Source organism: Temnothorax longispinosus, chromosome 10, assembly GCF_030848805.1.
Source record: "Temnothorax longispinosus isolate EJ_2023e chromosome 10, Tlon_JGU_v1, whole genome shotgun sequence".
NCBI lineage: Eukaryota > Metazoa > Arthropoda > Insecta > Hymenoptera > Formicidae > Temnothorax > Temnothorax longispinosus.
The window spans coordinates 19,771,744-19,793,168 of record NC_092367.1 but is presented as its reverse complement, the minus strand read 5'-3'; the positions used below and the strand labels follow the sequence as shown (position 1 = coordinate 19,793,168).

Sequence of the window (21,425 nt, the reverse complement as noted above, 5' to 3'; positions counted from 1 at the left end):
CGTCTTTTTTTGTAATTAATAAATTAACACTAACTAGCGGAGCGAATTTCCGCACAAGGATCCCTGGAGAATTTAATTAACGATAATGTTCCGACAGTATTTTCCATTAATGGGTTGAAAGTTCTTTCTAAAAATAATTCTCGGATGTCGTGGAGCAACGTCGTTAAACGGCAAGCCGCTCTGACTTAATCAGCATGCAATAATTGGCGATAAAAGTCGATTCGCTGAACTAGAAAGTAAATACCGTAATAATGGGATACGGTCCGTTTTATTCGCGCCAAGAATATGTGAAAAAAAAAAATATATTTTTTATCGTCCGAGAGATTAACGATATCTCTCGCGGAGAGATATCGATATTGATTTTTAAATAATTTGAAATTTTAATTTGTTTTCCGACTGAATGTATTTACGACATATTGTTCGCGTTTGCATTTTCCCAAATATATGATTTAAATTACACAACAATTTCCCGAGACGCTCATTAATATTCCACGATACCCTTTTAACATCTATCCACCTGCACTGGCAAAATTATTATTTGCGATCGTATTATTTGCAGTCGCGCATCACGCTCTCATTGTCATTTGTCAACGTGATTTGAACGCACAGCAAATAAAATATCGATTTGTCCATTTCTACCTTACCCCCGCGTACAACTGCGGTTAAGCCTGAAATAGCCTTTGAGCACGGGTTATGCAATTTCGCGGCAATTGGACGCTCACAGCCGCATTGATCGTGATTCGCTCGCAAACCAATAATCTCAGAAAGCAAATCAAGGTCACTCTAATACCCGAGTAATACCGGCTTAAACGTCATTTCCCATCGAGGAATCGGAAATCGACGTTTGCGTCGCTTTCGTACTTGCTGCCTGCACAACGCACAATCACGCTTGTTAACTGTACATTGTGTAGAATAATTATTTATACTTGCTTCAGATTGTTGCTTCAAATAATTTATGAATTTGCAGCATCTCACATGTTGCAGAAATTTAACGTACTTTGTGTAAATATCTGTTTTTTAAAGCGCAAAATTACTTTGACAAATATTCGAAGATTCAACGATTTAATTTTCCCAAATTTCCAAGTAATTAAAAATCAAATTAAATTCTTTCGAGCAATGCAGTATGCTATTAAGTTAATTACACGGATCTGTTTCTAATAGTGTTTCTCGTGGAACCTTGTCCGCGCAGTAAAGTAATAGCATTTTTATTTTTACGATTTGTAAGATAAATAAATTATAGGGATAATAGCCAGTCTTAAAAAAAGAACCGCTGTTACTTTTTAGAAAAAAAGGCGGGGCAGTTTTTGTGAGGGAGATGAATTTTCCTCGCTTATAGCCGACAAAAGGTGCCCGTCTCTCTGGAGCACTATCGATTAATTATCGTCTTAATTAGAGGGTCGTGATTTATAATTCAATCTTTAATCATTGGGCTCCGCGCGATGGCGACGCGTCAGCTCAATTCCCGACGGTTAATTAGACGAAGATGTAAAAACGATTCTCAATATTCAGATAGGAGCACACGTCGGTATTTAAACCGACTTAAACTCAGGACTTCGAGCGAGCGTTTGAGTTATCGATCAAATTTTCCTTCGCGACGTCGACGTGACGCTGGCTCTCTCTCGAAGGGTGATAAATTATTCCGCGAGCCCGGAAGCGGGATAAATATTTGTCGAGCGACGTGCTTTATTATTTATGAGATCCTTTGTGAATGGCAAATAGAATCTTCGCGACCGTGTTGCGTTACCGTGCTGTGCGAGTTTGCATCGTATAACACGCACATTCATAATGCTGCAGTGCGGAAAAAGTGAATCGTCGTTCTCGTGTAACGTTTGATGTAAATTGTATATTTAACGGTTGTGCACGTGGAACGATTGTTATTCGTTATTGAACTTCCATCGAGACAAAACAAAGCGCCGTAAACCATCGGGCAGAATTTATCTTTTACGAGAAACAATATTATTCCTTACAAACGCTGCGCGATATAATTTCAAGCTGCAATAACATTTGTGGTTTGTGGTTTACTTATATAGAGAGCGGTGGCAATCGCGTGTGATACATTTTTTTAAAGAATTTAATCAATATGGATTATGTATATTTTTTATGTGTATCACAAAGAGACACTAATATATGTATATAAATATAAAATGTACATTAAATCATATTAAATATAAGTATTTGAAATATTTAAAATATTTTAAACAATTCGAAAATTTATCGAAAGTTATCGTCTCATTGTTTTTTTTTTTTATGTAAACGTCTTTGTCATCGATGTATTTTAAATATGTATATCAATGTCTATATTTCAGCGATTTTAAGCATCGTTGCTATTTTTCTGATTAAAGGTGTCCGGTAAGTAAGGGCGTGCAGTAACGAGGATGATAAGAAGCTGCTTGAAAACTGCAGAACGCGATCCATCGTGTCGTGACTGAAAGTGATTTCGCGAAGGGGTTAAGCGACGACGATCCATCTAATCGGCGAGCGTCGACTATCGGGGAAATTGATCGATCATCGCGACGTGAGAGACTAAAGACCGCGCGCGGAAAAAGGAACTCTCGTTCGGTGGAGATCATGGTGTGACTCGTGTGCGATAGAGAGAATCCCTCGGGAAGATCGGCGAAGTTGTCCGGTGGTTGTGTGATTCCGGTAGTGGTCGGTTGTAGTGCCGGTGGTGGTTCTTGATACGATAGCTGCGAGTCGGAGCCCGTTGGCGCTTAGGCCTCTCCTTCGTCGGTTTACTCATGCTGGGAGTGCTGAAGCGGCGCTGGAAGCCATCGAAAAGGTAAGTGAACATAATCTCGGCCTGTTGCCAAGGATATATTTATTATATCATACCTGCATCGAACAGATTCCTAGGCAAACTTCCCATTTACATCATGGGTGATGAAAAAAGATCGGGCATAAATATTTTATAGTTATTCATTCCGAAATTCGTATAATCTGTTGTTATAACACATTTAAAAATATATTTATTGGATTTTTAATCAGCACGCTGATATTATGAACAGTCTAAATTTTGACAGTGCTTTTTTTATTCTTGTTAACAATATAATTTTCTTTCTAGCTATCTCTGATTTGAATGAACGATGATATAATAAATAAATCTGTTGTTTTATATATTTATATTTTGTGCCCACATGTTTTCTCGTTTTATTTCTTTAAATTTCAATAATTGTATTTTGTCATGCGAAAAATAGAAAGTATATAAAAGAATGCAACACACTAAATAGAATAGATTTAAAGAGGAAGATAATAATCTTTCTCTTACAGTCAGAAATTTTCTAATTGTAATTCCTTTTCACCGTGAAGAATCACATTTGATATTTTAATTCTTAAAAAATTTTTGCAAATTAACACAATTAACGAATGTACAAGTTGAAAATCAACAGTATAATTGGAAAGGCACTCAAATAAATCTTTTCATCAATGTTATTTGTTTTAAAAACAAAAGCTTTTTGAATGAATATTCTACTGTTGCCTCGTCTTAAGCTACTTAAAATTTTAATGTCTTTTTCGTTCATTTCCGGCGGAAGTTAATCAAAACGAGTAGTTTGCATTAAAAGATGATGGCTGGAAAATTGCATTGGCCTTTACGCGCAACTTGGTTTGCTTCCACTTACGATGATTTATTTATTTCCCGGAGACAAGGGCTAACCCTGGACCAATTCTGAAATTGCCCTCGGTTAACTTTGGGTTAACTCTCTGGGTCATCGCTCGAGTCCCGCGCATTAACCCTTTGTGTGTTGCAATATAACGAGTGACACTCAACCGCGATCGTATTTCACGTCGACTCTCGCAACTTCGCTCGCTTTTTAAAGGGCAGCGGGTTCGAAATTATTTTTAACGCGCTTTATGCTTCGTCCCTTTTGCGACGATTCGAAATACAAGTGAATAATCGTTCAACGTTCCTGATTTTATTGCGATTAAGAGTGACTTTATGGTGACAGCGAATAAATTTTCTCTTCGTTTGATATTAAAATTTTTTTTATAATGTTATATTTTAGTTAATTTATTTATATCTCAAACACTGTATCAGTTTTTTTGTATAATTGTCGTACTATCTTTTTTGTGATATTACGTACGACTAAAATATATTGCAAGATACAAATACCTTTTGACATTTAAACGAGATAATTTATTAGTTTATCATTCTTAGTGTGATACTTGTGTCAAAACAATTCGAGACACGTAACTATGACGCGCGAATAATTGCCCGTCCGTCGACATTGCCATGACAGGCGAATCAAACGACTGTCACACGACATATCGACAGCGTGTCAACATTGCAATTGACGTTGCATTTCCGCGAATGTTGAGAGTTAAATCTCCCCCCTCCCCGAGAGATTAATGCATCAATAACGTCTTAAAAAAGGAAAGCAGCAAACCGTTTCGTGCAATCACCGCGCATCCTTAATGCGTGATAAATTATGCTAAAGCTAACGGTTTGTGTCACCGCGTATGCGTGAGGGCAACGTTATTGACAGTTGGATAAATAATTCCGTGAAACGACGCGTGTGATTACGCACGGCCACGCGTTGCATAGCTTTGCATAATGAGCCCCGTCACGGCCAATTCGAAGGAATTATCATGACACCTGCTGCGGGCCGGGCCTTTAATTAATTCCCATTTCGAGTCCCCGTCGCGTACGACGAGATATCGACGTGAAGGAAAAAAGCGAGGGCGTCGCATGATAATGCAGCACCAAAAAACTATGATATATCGAGTTTACATTTTCTCACGTACTGCCATCGCACACCGCGATTAAGACTTCCATCTCTCGTTCTCTATCGCGCGTTATCGATATTTCCGTGGCCTAAGCGCAATTACTGCTAATTGATAACTCGGCGCAGATACATCACGGCTTTATTAAACGTCATTGCAATCTCCGCGGGAGCTGCCTAGCTGCTCGGTGCATCGACGGGGTACCTGCGGATGCATCCATTTCCTGGCGCCGATGTAATGCATTCTCGATGCTCTTTCTTCTTCAAAATCGATATTCAAATAATCCACGTCTATTAGAAATTCATTCTTAGTAGAAGAGTAATGAGAAACTAGAAATATCGCGTCAGAGCTGAGAATGTGATCTAAAATTATATTATAATAGAAAATGAAGGAAATATCGCGCGGAATTTGGAAAAATATGATAGAATTAATATTTAATTTTTCTAAATGAAACTTGTCTTAGATTTACAATGATATATTACAAAACTGTGCTAGTAAATAATATATAAATATTTTAAGAAAGTTATGAAAGAATAATTTTTTTTCTCGTACTTTTCTCACGATATTAACAGCGATGTAAAATTGGGCATTGATATTTCGTATTTGAAGATATTTCCATTTCTAATTTTTCGCGATCTTACCTTTTGCGTAAATACTGGCAACATATATACATAAAGTCATTATCGAGCCACCATCTTCGCCGAGATAGAGTGGAAACACGCGGGGAAAACAGCGGGTAGCAGGAAATTTATGGCGTCGACCGGGATTAGTTACACGAAGTGCGCTTTTCGAGGCAACTTTTCTGAAGCTCGACGGCAATTAATTTGCGCGCGGTTGCGAGTCCACGTCGGCACGCAGGAATTTACGCGCACGACATTCGCGAATACGCGCACTGAGAGAGAGAGAGGAAGTTACGCGGTGGCGGCGGCGGCGGCGCGGCGAGCTAATTTTAGAAGTATCACCGCGACCGATCTTTTCTTCGCGGGAGCATAACCGCTTAACTGCTCAGCTAGAATGTAGCAGTGCTCTTATGATCTTGTCCTTTCGTATTTCGCATAAAGAGGATTGCGGAGGAATATGTGTCTTAAAATTTATTGCGACATCACTCGACGTTGAAGCGTATTAGTGTGGCATAGCAGTTTCTAAAATAATTGATGCGATTAATTAAAGATATTTAAAAGGAAATAGTCGCTAATTAACATATATTCTCTGCTATAATGTTGGAAAATTATATGATCAGAAAGAGAAATATATATAAGAAAGATCCAATGTTCTATTATCAAGTATTAATATTAGTTTTTATAGAAATGTTTTTCGTTCAACACTTTTTTAAAAAACTTAAAGTATTATTTTTTTTAATGGAATATTAAAGACATTGCCTGATATGATTTTTTAACGTTTAATATTAAGTAAATTCTTGATTTTTTTCTTTTATTTAGTTAAAAAACGGAATTTGTGTTACCTTTTTATACACTTAAAACACAATTTCTTTTTGATATTTTAAAAATATTTTTTCTAAGAGAAAAGTATTATGTGTCAATTTCACGAAAAAATTTAGCCCTAACATTTTATATAATTTCTGTGAAATGTTCTATGTAAGTATTTACGGTAAACGTCTCATTGCACACACTAAAAATTGACACTTTAAATTGCATTGGTTTGTTAGTAATATTGGTTAGCGGGGAGTTAAATATATTTTCAACAAACAGGCTTTCTACTGTCAAATTACGGGAAATGTGTGGAAAATAGAAGCCGAAGCATAGAAAGTCCCGAGTGCTAATGAAATTACGTACGTTTGTCGGATGCTCGAGGGGGCCATTAGCACTTAAGATTTTACCGGAGTAGTCACACACGAGGGATAAATCGAGACTGGTTTAGACGCGGGACCGATGCTCGAATAGGCAGCAAACGAAGTGGAAAATCGCGAGTTTTCGAACGGTTTAACCCTTCACGATTGTGTGCCGAGGTACATTTGATAGTGGTTTATGAGATTTGTATCGATACTTCTGCAAAGATTCGATATGAGATTCAAACCGATATAAATTATGAAGTCAAAGGCTGGATATTAATGCTACGGATACACAAACATGATTCTTATGTATGTATTTTGTGCCGAAGAAAATTCAATTGATATAAGATATATTTTTTGCATAGTATCGAGAGTTTGATTCATCGAAATTTTATTTCGATTTCAATCTGTTCGAAATAATGAGTGATTATTCCTTGCGGCTGTATCTTTCAATTCTTTGTAAAATACTGTACAGACGTCTGCAATTTTGCTAATATCAAATTAAAATTTCAATTAGAGAACTTAATTTTGATTGATTTTTTTCGAAATTCTCTCGGATCGTAAAGGATTGACATCAAGTTTTGCCCTTCTTTCGTTTTCACTTTGAAACCGGGTTCCATGTTCGTTCGCAGTTTGACACGTGTTTATACAACGAGTCGACGCGGACGTTCGTTCGGACCATCGCTCGTGAAAATCTCGCATGTTTCGAACTGCGTTTTTGTTTTCGAACCACGCACGTATCCAGATGCATCAGGCATGTGTGTGTTGACTGCAGGGTTTGTTAAAAATTTTTGGCATCCTGAACGAATAATTACCACACCAGGAATTTGTTTATTTTTATTTTTAACATTTGGTTTTTTTCAATGCATTAATCGAAAACGCAAATTTAAAAAAAAGTAGATAAATTAGTTAAAAAATATTTCGTTTCTAATTAAGAATTTGATATTCATGAAAGTTTATATAATAGAAATTAGAATTGCTTGCGGCAATATATTTTATTGGAAATTTTAAAGATAGCGCATTAGCATTTTCGAAAGGCAATGACAGAACCAGGTGCCGATCAGTAGAGTCAATGTACTTTCTGACTAGAAACAGATGGTATTTTTTCAAAGGTGCGCTGAATAATGACGAAATTTTCTAAAATTATTTGATACACTAATTACGTTTCTCAAAAAATATGCAAGTTCTAACACAATATAATATTATATTTCTAATTATGTGATGAAATAAAACTGAGGAATAAAGAGTTGAATCTCCGATTGTAATCTTCGTTTTTATTAAAGAACATACGCAATTAATTATATAATTTATATATTATACTAATAATGTGAAAGATTAGTATATTAGACAGCAAGTTTAAATCTATATACAAAAATATTTTAGATTCAATTATTACAATTTTAGAGCCTTTTTTAATTTTCTCGATTGCACCATTAGAGTTTGTGTAATCCATATAGATTACAGATTCAATAGGAACTGTGTTATAAATAATTTCAATTAAGGTAAACAGCTGGTTACAGCAAGCAGTGCATTAATCAAATCGGCAATTAATACACCTAGTGATTCTGTAATTAAATTTCTACTAATTCCAAATCAACTCTTTGATTTACGTTCTTCAGAACGATGCGAAATTAGTAATTACACTCTCGAGAATGAGCGATGTGAATGCTTTAGAATCATTTGCGAAACGCGTGCGCGCGCTAACTTCGCGTAATTGATTACTGTAAGTGTATGATCAAGAGTCATATGAGAGACTTTATCTCTCGTTTTATGGAATACCTTTTTCTTCATAACAATCGCGTTCGAATTATCGTAATTGTTTGTATAATAATTGCTCCGTAAGAGCAGAGAGATTCGACGCCAAAAACTCATTCTCATTTTGTATACCATTTTGAAGAATAGTAGATAATGGAATAGAAGCAAAGAGAAAAGTATGCAATTAAAACTAAAAAAATAATAAGTAAAATAATATGTAAAATAAATATGTAACTACGCAAAAATCAATTTTTGCAGAATCTTGTTCCAATCAAGTGGTATAAGTGTTTAAAATATGTTCCAGTCTTTTACAAATTTTTTTGTAATATAGTATTATTACGCAAACATGTATTAATGTAATTTTATTTTATTTAGATATACGATTATGTAACATTAAATCATCTCGTTTTCCAAATATTTTTTGTATTAAATATACAGTAGATATATTTAGCATTTATGAATATCTTGATTTCGAATTTTTCGGGCTTGGGATTTTTTTGGCAGCGCAAGCCTTTCAATTAATTTCTCGAATGAAAACGAAGCGGTGATCGTGATACGAAGCGACGGGAGACAAGGACGACGAAAATCGCAGAGTTGACCGACTACGAGAATAGTTTTTGGCGTACGATAGAGGGTAGGTATATAGGTTGCGGAAAATGTAAATCACGCGAGAAAGAGAGAGAGAGAGAGAGAGGTGCACTGAGCGAGTCGCTCACGTCGGTCCATCCTCGCTCTTTCTCGTCGGAAGTCTCTAGAGATGTGTAGTATGCTCGCGATGACACGGTCATATAGTGAACGAATTTGGTGACATAAACGCTTTGCTTTGCTGCAAAAACAGCATGATAAAATGAATATCGCATCGTAAATATGAAAAAAATTGATCTCGAATACTTATTTTTATAATCGCTCTTTTGATAGCCAATTTGACGAGAATATTTTCGTGAAATTAGTTTTTCGCAATTAAATGTATAACAGTAATCTCGTGCCACTGTGAACTTTATATCAATTATAAATTACCCTTTTTTAATACCTACTTATAATTAAACGAAAATTTGTTTGACGTAAATAATTAAACATTCATATCTGTCTGAACGTAAAATTTATGGAGTTAGTTAATATTCGCTAGATCGTTATTTTATTTACATAACGTAAATTTCAACATGACAAAATTTTCGTTTTATTCTCTCGGAGACATTCTCACAGTCGTATAGTTTCACGCATATGGGGGATTCAGAATTTTTCTCTAAAAATATAGGCGAGACGATATTGTCGAGTCGCCGGCTTCGGGATTAAATAAAGCGACACCGTCGAGGTTGGAATTCACGACTTGCGTGGGCGTTATGCGCCGACTAATCCGCTAATTGGAGGACGCAGGGACGCGCAGCAAATTGGGCTAATACAGAGCAAACGGCATGATGACGACTATAAATACCGACATTGCGCGGATGCACCACCTTCGACGGTTTCTGCCGGCCGGCCGGTTCTCTGCGTTTACAGAGTATTCCGGGATTTATGGCGCCGATTATACCGACGGCTAATGAATACACGAGCGACGGCCTATTTAGAACTTTTTGATTGAACCATGAATCCGTGAACACGTCGGTAGATTTATGAGCTGGTCGTCCCTCTACGAGATCCACTCTATCCTATAAATTCGTAGCGTAACTCAATCCGGTAGCAGTTAATAGACGATTATCCCGCGTTGCTACATCATTTTCTATACAGGAAATTCTTTAAGAGAAAATATTCAATAAATGTTTTGTGAGCATTACTGCAAATTGCAACATGTGAATTGTACGAGTAAGTAACCCTTCAATGTTACTCGTTGCGTGACGAGGGTAACGACGGTGAATCATTCGCTTCATACGCTGCGTAATGGTAACATGCGACGTCTTTATCAGAAATTGTAATTCTGATAATTTTCGTTGAAAACCGTTGACTAGTTTTTTTTACCGCAAAAGGTATCGTTCAAGTCCATAGGATAAAGGTTTTTTTCTTTTTTTACGGAAATGCGAATTGTTTTCGCTCAGAAACATATCCATGCTCGGAGACTCCGGAGATTAACAGGGGTGATACGTTTGAACACCGTGTATAACGACGAGGGGTCTCGAGCGCTCGAGGGTGCATGGCAGAGAGATCCGTTGCTTCTCACCCCCCGAGAAACCGGGTGACGTACAGGCATACTTCTATAAAAAGTTCTTAACGACCTTTCTAAATGCATTCGGTGCCTCGTCGCCACCGTCATCGTACGACAAGGGTATCCATTAGACCGGCGCGGGCGTTTCGTCGCGTCTCGACGCGACAAAGGCGTCTCGACGCGTTGGAAGTGTTCTTTAATAGGCAATAAGTCATTTTTTAGCAGTCATCATTTTCTATGGGTGGATCGCCAAAGTCGAACTACTTCCGGCACAAATCGCGCTTTTCATCGAAATCAATTGATTTTTATTCTTTTACCGGCGAAACGTAGAATCACTGAGGAATCACATGAGGAATTAGATTAGATGAGGAATTAGATGAGGATTAGATGAGGAATTAGATTAGATCACATGAGGAATTAGATTAGATGAGGTGTTAGGCATAAATTTTAGAAATAGCTAGTATATGGTTAAATATGGAGCCACACAAAGCCATATATTTAACTCTGACGTAAGAACGTTAATCATCTTTCTTCGCGGTCCATACAAAATTAGTGTCCGATTCAACGACGTAGGTAAATTCGAGTGTTCTCTCGTCGCGTCGGGCAGATGAAAGATCGAGACTCTTCATGCATGAAAAAGGTAATGACTTGTTTCGAGCAGATTGACGATTGCGACACGACGAAGATGGTGAAGAGGGAGGGAGAGAAAGAAGGCGCTGCGACGTGCTGCTCATTCTCAAACTCTCGCCATTCAGACCATAAGGAATGTCGCAATCGATTACGCGCGTTTCATTCATGAAAATGTGGCACACCTTTCTCGTTTCAAATATCCTCTGTTCAGCGACATAAATGGAATTTCGGAAGAAATGATATAAAGTGTTGCTAGGAAAAAATTATTCAGTCACATCGTAACTATTTTAAAAGCTTTAATTACATTTTCAGTATTTGTTCTTCGAAGTTATTCTTTTTATAAAAAGTAACTTGTATATCTATCTTCGATAAATTACAACTATATATATTTAATATCAGATTAATAGGTATTTGAATTTGAAGGGGATGATTTACTTTAAGATTTGTTTAATTATGTTTATAATAAAAATTGGAAAATAATGAAGATCCGTCTCAAGTTTTCTCGTAGACTATAAAAATTTTATATTTCTAAAGAAAAGTGATTTATTTGATTGATCATAAAATAATATGTAAGGAAATATAATATATACATTTATATAGACGAGGGATATGAAGATTTGGCTGTGTACCAGAACAAACATCTCGTGTAAAATTTCGCGGACAATTCTGTTCGCGGTTGACGCGCGTTATCGATGAAACAAAGGCGCCTGTTCTCATTGACCTTTTGATTTCGACCCACGGCTGGCACGGTGCGGTTCCGCGATTCGTGCCAGCAGCGGGGAAAGGTGAAAAGATCAGGCATAAGTTCATCCGCGTCTAAAGATGGCAGGACACAATCGTTGTTGTCGCGCGACACGAGAATGCAAATTTTGTCGGACGATTTTAGTCGACCACACACCGCGTTTTGCGTGCGAGCGTCGAACGCGCAAGATAAGTATTTAAATTTCCCCCATATATTTGAATATCTTGATAACGAGGAATGTAATTTGAACGGAATTAAAGAACGCGATTATTTGCGATTTATGTATAAAGATATATTAATATTACAATGTAGGATATTATATAGGATGCAATACTATGTAATATATCTATTTAAATATATTTAAAATATGTATTTAAAAGAATTTGCTGTGAGAATGATCTAATATTAATTTCATTAATGACAAATGATTTCACATGCAAAGTTTACTAAATTTGAGTAAACTGTAATAATTTTCATACATGTATTTTACCATATTCCACGTATTATTTTATCTATTATTTTATATTAAAGTATAGTGAAATGATATTGCTTTCGTTGATTATATTGAACGCGGTAATTATATGATAATTAATTTATAACTCAATTTTATAATGAACAATGAACCACTACTGAAAATAATGAAACTCTCGCAATTCATGTGGAAATTTGTCACACGTTTCTTCGTATTTTTCGGAGCTTTCCAGGTCAGCGGGCATCTCTTTTGTTTTTCTGCGTAAGTCCATAAACATGTTTTCTTTCGTTCATCGGAGTAATTGCACGTCTCGCCAAAGTATCCGACAGACACGCGGATGTCATGGTCGTTTCTTTCTAGCGTGTGTAAACCGATGGATATTCCCGGGAAACGCACGGGAGAACAGTATGTACACGCTTGGCTGCATCTGCATGCTCTCTCGTTTCCACTGTCCGTGTTTTTCCCGCAGCGGAACTAACAACCCTTAAATGACTCGTTCCGACCCTCTACATCAGTGTTTCTCGAATTGATGCACGCGAGAAAAATCTAAGATTTGTGCAATCCAATCTCATTTTAGTTATATATTTTCTTCATTCTCTTTTTTTTTTCTGACAATGAGTCAGAAATAGGTTTCACTGACGAAATTTAATTTACTCATTTTTTATATCCCTTATATCCCTTTTATATTGACTGAATGTGATTTTTATTTGAGAAATCCGTATTGCTGTTATTCGTACAAAATATTATTTGTATCTTAATTAAATTTAAACGAAGTAAAACATTGGATTATATTATACAGCCAAGATTATCTTTTAATGTTAACAGCAAGATTAATACTAATATGTATACAGCTTTTTAGGTAAAAAGAGGTAAAAGGTAAAAGAGTGGAAATATTTGATGGAATATGTTTGAGAAACACTGATCTGTGCATCGCCGTACAAAACCCTCGCCCGAGGGTGCTGCGAAATTATATGTTGCGCCGGAAAATTGAGCCAAACGTGGGGAAACGAAACGACTTAGGCCGATGAATTGTCCACGGCTTGATACAATGTGTGATGATATTCGCGACTTGCGTAATCACACAATATCTCCGATTTGTTCTCTGCTTTGCGATGCAAGAAAATTCGAAAGAGAGATGCGCTCATGTAACATGAGTCGATTCACTCATTTGCAATATAAAGTACCTCATCCGTACGGGACGATTGTGTTTGCACAACATATACCCCGAGGTCGTTTTTGAGAAGGTTTTTTTTGGGGGCTCAGTCCCCTCTGTTTTTTAAACGATGCTCTGTAATCGAATGAACATGATATACTCGCACGTATCATAACAGAACGTTACAATAATGAAGCGTTATAATTTTTACAACAGAGAAATGAACAAACGTAGCAGGAAAATATTCAGAGGAGGAAGATCTTCTATATCTCTCTCTCAAGTTATACTTTACAAAATAGTGAACTCGTGAAGCTTTGAAAATAAGAATTGGATATATTTTTCGTAACGAGGAGAAAGGATTTGATAAAAATATATACAAATTATATTAGTGTGATCGCGTAACATACAATTATATTTGATTAAATTTTACTTTTTATTTTCCTTTATGATTTTCTTTTATTTGTGGGAACAGCGCGGTTACGTCGCAATGTTATTTAAAGTTTCGTGTCGTTTAAGATTACGTGGAACCACAATGTGTCTCGTAAAGCGACGACTCGTATTTCCGTTCAAAGATACGTCTGGTTCTCAGGTTGTCTCCCATCGAACTCGAGTGGTGTTTTAAAGCCCATTCTGCCGGAAGTGGTCGGATACCAAAACCACTTCCGAGTGGTGGTGACAATCGCCTCTGAGAGCACTCCCCTGCATTTTAAGAGCAGTCTACCGATGAAAATTGAACGGGAAAGTATAGAGGCAGGATATCGATTTCTGCTTATTGAGCTCTTCTAAGTTTATTTTAATCCTTAGGAGAACTTTGTGCTTCTAATAGTTTATATTTGTAAATGTATTTGTTCTCTCTTTTTATATCGACCATTAGCTTCAATATTAAAAGTAAAAGTTTGGAAAAAAACAGATTAAGAAGATCTATAGAAATATATATAAAATTATAATTAATGAAAATAAAAAATCTAAAAATGAAAATTATTGCACACAAAGTTTACACATGTAGGTACATGTAGGTACTTATCAGGGGTTATTGATAAATTCTAATATTTATTAATTTTTTTTTGCATATTATCTTTGCATAAGTACTATCTTTTAGTTTTAAAAACTCGAACGCGCTCTCTTATTTTTATTACAAACGATCTTGATCAGCTCTCGAGAAGAAATCTGGTATCTTACATCTCTCAATTATGACCAATTAAATATTCCGCGGTCCTGAAAATTCAAAATTAGCACACGTATGTCCAGTTTTCTCTTCTCGCAACATTGCTGGGATGCAAGTAACAGCCTACTTTCGCGATATTACCCACCATAACTGCTGCATCGACCATGCCGCCATACATTTATGTACCATACTTTGCGTTTGATCTGGTTATATACGAATCCGGGTGGTACGGAGCCGAAACACTAATTCAGGGCCCTTTAAACGCTACTCGGCGCCGTGTATAAACTTTCCGATGCTGGTTTGGTACATCACTATTAACCGCCACGCAACATATCCTCATCGTGAGGGGGTTATAGGCGTTACTTTATGAATGGTGTGATAAATCTCGTGTATAGCGGGGTGTACGTGTGCCGGCATTAAATGCACGCTTAATGCTCAAAGCGATTTATTACGAGGTTATTATGCCGCATTGACCCGTTCCTCATCGCGGTACAATAACTGTTTCACAGGGGGAAAAAATTAATTGACCGGCGACGTGCTTTCCCTCTCCATAGAGAAAGAGGGAACTTTCCGGAGATTGTTATCTCGGGGATGTTCCTCGGCGCGCTTGTAATTCTCCTCGGGTTTTCACGATTTTTGAACGACAATTCAGCTAGATTTTGTATAGTATAACTGAAAATTTCTCAGGAAAGAAGAGTAAGTGCTGAATTTCCTGAAAAATTTTCAAGATTATAATATATAAAGTTTTTGAAAAAGACGTTCTGAAATTTTTATTTTAAGCAATCTATTTTATATCGAGTTTTTAAACATGCAAAGACTTTACATATAACCTGAATTATTTGTAGAATATTCTGCATTGTAGAAATTAAGGGAGCGAAATAAAAAGAAGATGTGTGACACAATGATAAAAAGTAACTGTCACGATTCACTGGGCGAATAATTTATGTTAGACCTTTCCAGGAGAGGCAAGTTCTTTTGGTGAAAATAACTGACATTTTATCACGTAACGGAAAAATTTCCTTCTCCTTTATTTTTTCAATCGTCCACATTTAAAAGCAGCAATATAATAACTTACTAGCAATATCATAATTAATGAATTGAATTTTTTAATATTTAAGTACTATAATTAGTTTTTGATGTGACTGGATAATGAAAATATTCGGATATCTTTATTACATGAATAGTATAGAATCTTTCAAAATCAATACGCATATTTGTATATAGCATTTCATATTATTTGATAATGAAATTATAGGAATGCAAATAAGAATATATTGAAAACGATAAAAGAAATGCTAAACTTTTTTTATCCTTTTCCGTTTATATTTTTTATTTAATAGCGAAAAGCGAGAAGCTTCCAATAATAAGCGCGCTTGTAAAGGAAATTGCAGGAGAATTTTATAACATCTTTTCGAAACCTCTTCTTAATAATTTTCCGCGATTAAAACGGTGCAGTGACAATATCGTGCGACGGGTAACGATCGTGTACAGCGTGACAAGGGTCAGTGCAAGTCTCGCTTGCCGAGACATAATTAATTTATTTTAATTAATCTATGAATCGCGTCGGATAAAATGATAGGTCGTAAATCCCAATTGCGTTGGTTGTATAAATAACGACGAGATCGATACGTTTGCCTGCGTACCTGATTTGTCATATCGTTGGTATACATTTGTTCGCAAATTTCATCATGCCGATATACCGTCCGATCGTCTGGCAGTTTTTATAAGCGTTCAAACGTTCAAAGCAAAATGTGCATTCGTTCTATAAGATTTGGTACGTTTGATTACTTTTAAATGCCCTGACCATCTATCAACCGGTCCCTCTCATCACTGATAGGTTGACGATCTCGAACCGTTACGCGCTTTCTCTTATTAGTCTTATTACGACGCACAATGCTGTACGCAGTGTGTGTATCGCGAGATGAAAACCGCCGTTCTTTTCAGCGATGTTGTCAGAGAGAGATAAAGGGAAGAGTTACTTGACGTACAACTTTTATTTGTAAGCATCATGATATTTTTTCATTTGACTGGTTACGTTAATACTCCTCGATCAGAAGGTCTAAGAAAAAACACCCTGTTCGCTGATTTTGTTCTGTGAGATACGGTTACAGTGTTATTGATTTCTGAAGAGTACAAGTGCTCGTACAAGTAGAAAATTGCATGTCATATAAAATTTTCTATCTTCAAGAAAATACGTGACGTACCTATAAAATTTTCTATCTTCCACCTTCCACTCACAGAACGGTTGGGCTCGTTGCAAAATATTAAAAGTTTGTAGTATAGATTTTTAATTTAAACGGAATTATATTAAACGGAAAATATACATGCATAATATTTACTGAACTTACAAAATCGAAATCTGACATGTAAGAGGCTACATGAATGTCGCGTATTATTTTTAACATAATTGCATAAAGCAAATTAAAGCGAGGTTGAATATTATTTATTTGATGGTTCTTTAACATGTTATTTAATCATTTATATTAAAATCCATAATTATGTTTGTGATTAGCTTAATTATGTTACACTGTACGGACGAGAGAGATTTAAAAGTTAAAATTGAAAAGCGTTACATGATATAATTTATATTAAAATTATACACACTATATCTCTGGTCCTACCTAAAAATTAAAATCTCATTTTCAGGATTTTAATCTTCACTGATTTTGAGAGTTCGCTATCATTCAACCATTTCTATTAAAATTCAATGCTATTATGTGTTGCACGCTGTGTCGACGGCCTAAAAATTACGATCTCATTTCGGAGCTCTTGAAATTGATGTTGCCATTATCATCATTATCGTATATCGGATACTCCAAATCAATGAATCGTCGGTCCCATAAAAACTGTTCGCGCAAATTTGACTTCGTTTAGTACTCAAATCTGGCTTTGAATTATTCTAGTGCAAGTGTAATATCGTAAATGGGAATTGGACTCTTTTGTTGGGGCGGTATTGTCGCGCGTCAATGGTCCTCTTCTTGGGACCGATCCTTGGAAGGAAAGCGGATTGATTTGCTCCCTCAGCACGAAGGGAAGTGAAATAGTTTGTCGTTCTCGTATTTGCCATTTTTGGAGCGGGCGAAAAAGAGCGAGTGCGTGTGAGGTCATCGAACTCGCTTGCCATACGCGATGACCCTGCAAACCGTGTTCTCGCCTCGCTGTATAAACACTCTCGTACCTGTCGGGCTGCTGCCGCTCAAACAGAGTGTCCAGGCAATCGTGCACTTTCTCTCATTCACAGATGCGACGTAACCGTAATCCTTCCAGAAGATGAACTGCGAATAATCCAGAGCGTTTCTTAAATTTACATTGCATTAAGAATTAGAAGATGTCGTGCGTTTTCAGATATATATATAGTAATGAATTGTTGTATAAATGTTTTAGAATAGAAATGTATAGGTATGCCATGATTTCTATTCAATATAGATATTATAAATATAACAATAGATAGATGAAGGCTCTGGTGATAAAAATATACTTGTTAGATTTCGAATCTAATATACCTAATAGAATCAGTAATCCAATTGTTCTTATATTTTCGTACATTTATTTTTATATTATCAGAATTTTATCTTAAGGCGATAATTTGCTATAATAAAATTAGAGAAAAATGTAAGAGATGATGGTGGAATATTCAATCAAAATATACTGGAGGTAAAATCCAAATTTTTGTTAGGAAATTAAAATCGAGAGAAAGTGCACTACTTCTTGATTATTCTGTACATCAATTAAATAAATGATTTCCTTTCATGCCTTGTACCTTCGAGTTTTCCAAGCGGTCCGTTATTCTCGACATAATATCCTTGAGTCGTGCAAAATTGACATAGTAATGGACGTCTCGAAGAAAAGGTTGTTAAATACTGAACTGTAAAAACTCTTGTTTGCAATCGTATCGTGGAACATTGAACTCGATATCATAATTTTGCAGTTCTACAAAGACACAAAGATAATATTACATGGTAATTAACACATTGTTACCTAGTGAAACCATTACATTCGTATTTCTATCGAATACATTGGCCGCCATGGCTTAGAAATAATTTAATTGGTTTAATAAATTTTGCATTTCTCTCGGATGAGAAAACAAATAATTAACCTAATCGTGACTATACTACCCAGAAAATTGTGTGCAGTATGTATAAAGTCCGACGCAAGTTTATGGTAGTTGATTAATACTTAAAAACGGTGAAGCGAGTTTAACTTCCAGTGAAACGAGAGCTCATATTTCTTTTATGAGATTCTGTGTAAACTGTAAACACAAGAGCAGAAGAGAGTTCAAGTCAATTTCGTAAAAAGAATATAGCCTGTACTTACGAGAGAAGCCCTTTTAATTATTCGAGTCTGACGGTAGTAGTTAAACAAATTTCGGAAGGTAAATTAAGTTAGGAGATACATAAATAACGTGTCTTGATATATTATTTTCGGAGAAGTATAAAAAAAATGTATATATGTAATAGAAATATTTATGTTTAACCACACATAAGATCTTTCTCACGTTTTTTTATAAAGTCGCATTTATTTAAAAAAATGAGAATTATTAGAAATATTTAAAGCATTAATGATTTAATTAAAACGTACAATAATTTATGCTACGACTATTTTATAAAAATTGGACGTATATATACTTATACATAAGTATTAATGTGATTTTTATTTTGGCACATTTGTATAGAATAATGAACATGCATTGAAATGAATCTCAGTAAAGTAAAATTTATTTGTAATTAATTTTGATGTGCTGAAGAATAGTAAGAATATAAGAAATTCTGATTTATTAGCTCCATATTCAAAATCAATCTTTTTGTAATTAATCGATTTTCTTCTATAAAGTAAAATATTAAAAAATGGAATTTTGCCTTTGGTTTTCTGGACTAATTAGTTTTGTGGATTCCGTAAGGATAAGAATGTCGCATCTTATTGTTATTTTCGAAGAGAGAAAAAAAATTGATTCAGAAACTTTTTTTAATTCTTATAATTATTTATCATAAAATAATTTACTAATATAAATGATTTGTATTAAATATAAAAAATTTATGTAATAGGAACCTCTATCTTTTATATATATCTATTGTCTCTTTAAAAATAAATAGAAGAATATTTTTAACTTTTAAAATTAAGCGAAAACTTTAGTTTAGAGTAACAAGAAAGTATATGAAAGAAAAATTTGAACAACTATAACGCTTTTACGATATATTTCCCGAATTAGTTTAGAAAAAAGACGTTCGGCTTTTACTTCTTAGAAAAGTTCTTTTGGAACTTTTGTGCAATCTCTTAAGAAAAACCGGTGCGCAAGGTCGGCTTGGAATTTTCCAGAGCACGTCCGCGCACGTCCGCGGGACCACCCGTGACCGAGTCTGAATGTCGCCGGGTGGAGGTTTATTGATTGGGCTAACTCTCGGTGCCCCACCCGTTGTACCACCCGCGAATATAGTACAGCTGCTCGCCCTCGGCATTACTGACCTACTACCACATAGCGATCCTTACCGGAGCTTAAGGTTTACACTCAAAGTGGAATTTCGTAGGGAGATGAAGGGTCTGTCGAATCTTTTGCCAAGCAGCAGGTCGGAATTAAGTTTAAATTTGAATTCTCTGCACGGAGAATTAATTAACAATCCAACCTAGTTGATTCATCTCTCTTCCTAACGAAATGAATTTTTTTGGCAAAACGAAGAGAATTACAGAACGGGATTATACAGTAGTAATATAGTACCTACTTTTGTAATGAAGTTTAAACTCCCTCTGAATGCTGATTATTATTTTGCTGCTGATTATATTCGCTCTTTATTTATGAGAGAAAGCGAATATTTTTTCAATAAGACAAAGTCAAATACGAGACAGATGGATGAATATTTAATTCTCAAAAAATAATGACACAGAAATTGTTTAATTTTAATTTTATTTTATAAAATAATACATTATCTCTGAATCTCTATAAGTCATATAGAAATTACATATACGATATGATACATTGCCATATAATAATGACTATAACTAGATATTTATTTATACTATACATATGTTCTTTAACTGCAATAGTGGACTACATTTATAATCCAACTTGCTCATAATCCGTTTTAATTAATTACTCGACGTATGAAAAAATTAGCTATATTTTAGGTTACGAAAGAGAACACCTCGCAAGCATTACGTAAGCGATGGGTACGTCTACCGTAATCTACACTCTTAGGCTTATCGCGACACTTCCAGGTGTTGTAATACACTCTCGCGTCGTAAATTAATGATAATGAAGACCGAAACGTGGATGCGCGAGTTTCGCCAGCGGTGCAAGCGCGTAGCATACGCTATAATAAAATAATTCAGTATTACGAGACGGGATTTAATATAAGACTCGCGCGTTTGCCTGTCATTCCCGCCATATTTCACGCAAAACTATTTACACATAGCGTAATGGCCGGTTTATCACACTTTAAATGGCCAATGTGTTACGATTATTTATGTTCCTGCCGGACTCTTCTCTCCTCGCGACCAACTGCATTTGTTACATTAACGAATACACGTGTATCTCTCGCGCGAGGAAACTTTGTGCAGCACGTAACGGAAAGTCTAATAATAATATCTAACATTTGCACGATTCTAGTCGCCCGCTGTCTAAGTTATATGTAGATACAACATCGTAAATATCTAAGTGAACATTGTGCTAGATTAGCTAGATAGTTACATAATCGCATCGTGTTTGCCTTATACCTTCCTAAGTTTTATTACATTTTCACATCGAGAGACGCAAGCATTTTTCCTAATATTTGCAGTGCTTGTTTTATACGAAAATAATATATATTTCGTATATTTTGTACATAAATATTCTCGAAATAGAAACACCGAGTGTCTGAGTTGTATGTGCAGAT

At 35.6% G+C, this 21,425-nt stretch overlaps 1 protein-coding gene across 3 annotated transcripts in view; it reads left to right on the top strand.

Moving 5' to 3' along the window:
• The window catches only part of LOC139820734 (uncharacterized), a 193,473-nt gene that overhangs the window by 1,537 nt on the left and 170,511 nt on the right, over window positions 1-21,425 (top strand). For all 3 annotated transcript variants that reach the window (XM_071791205.1, XM_071791208.1, XM_071791207.1), the window contains exon 2: window positions 2,343-2,779. In XM_071791205.1, the coding sequence (XP_071647306.1) occupies window positions 2,739-2,779 (41 nt within the window). In that variant the 5' untranslated portion in view covers window positions 2,343-2,738. The remainder of the gene's footprint in view (window positions 1-2,342; window positions 2,780-21,425) is intronic.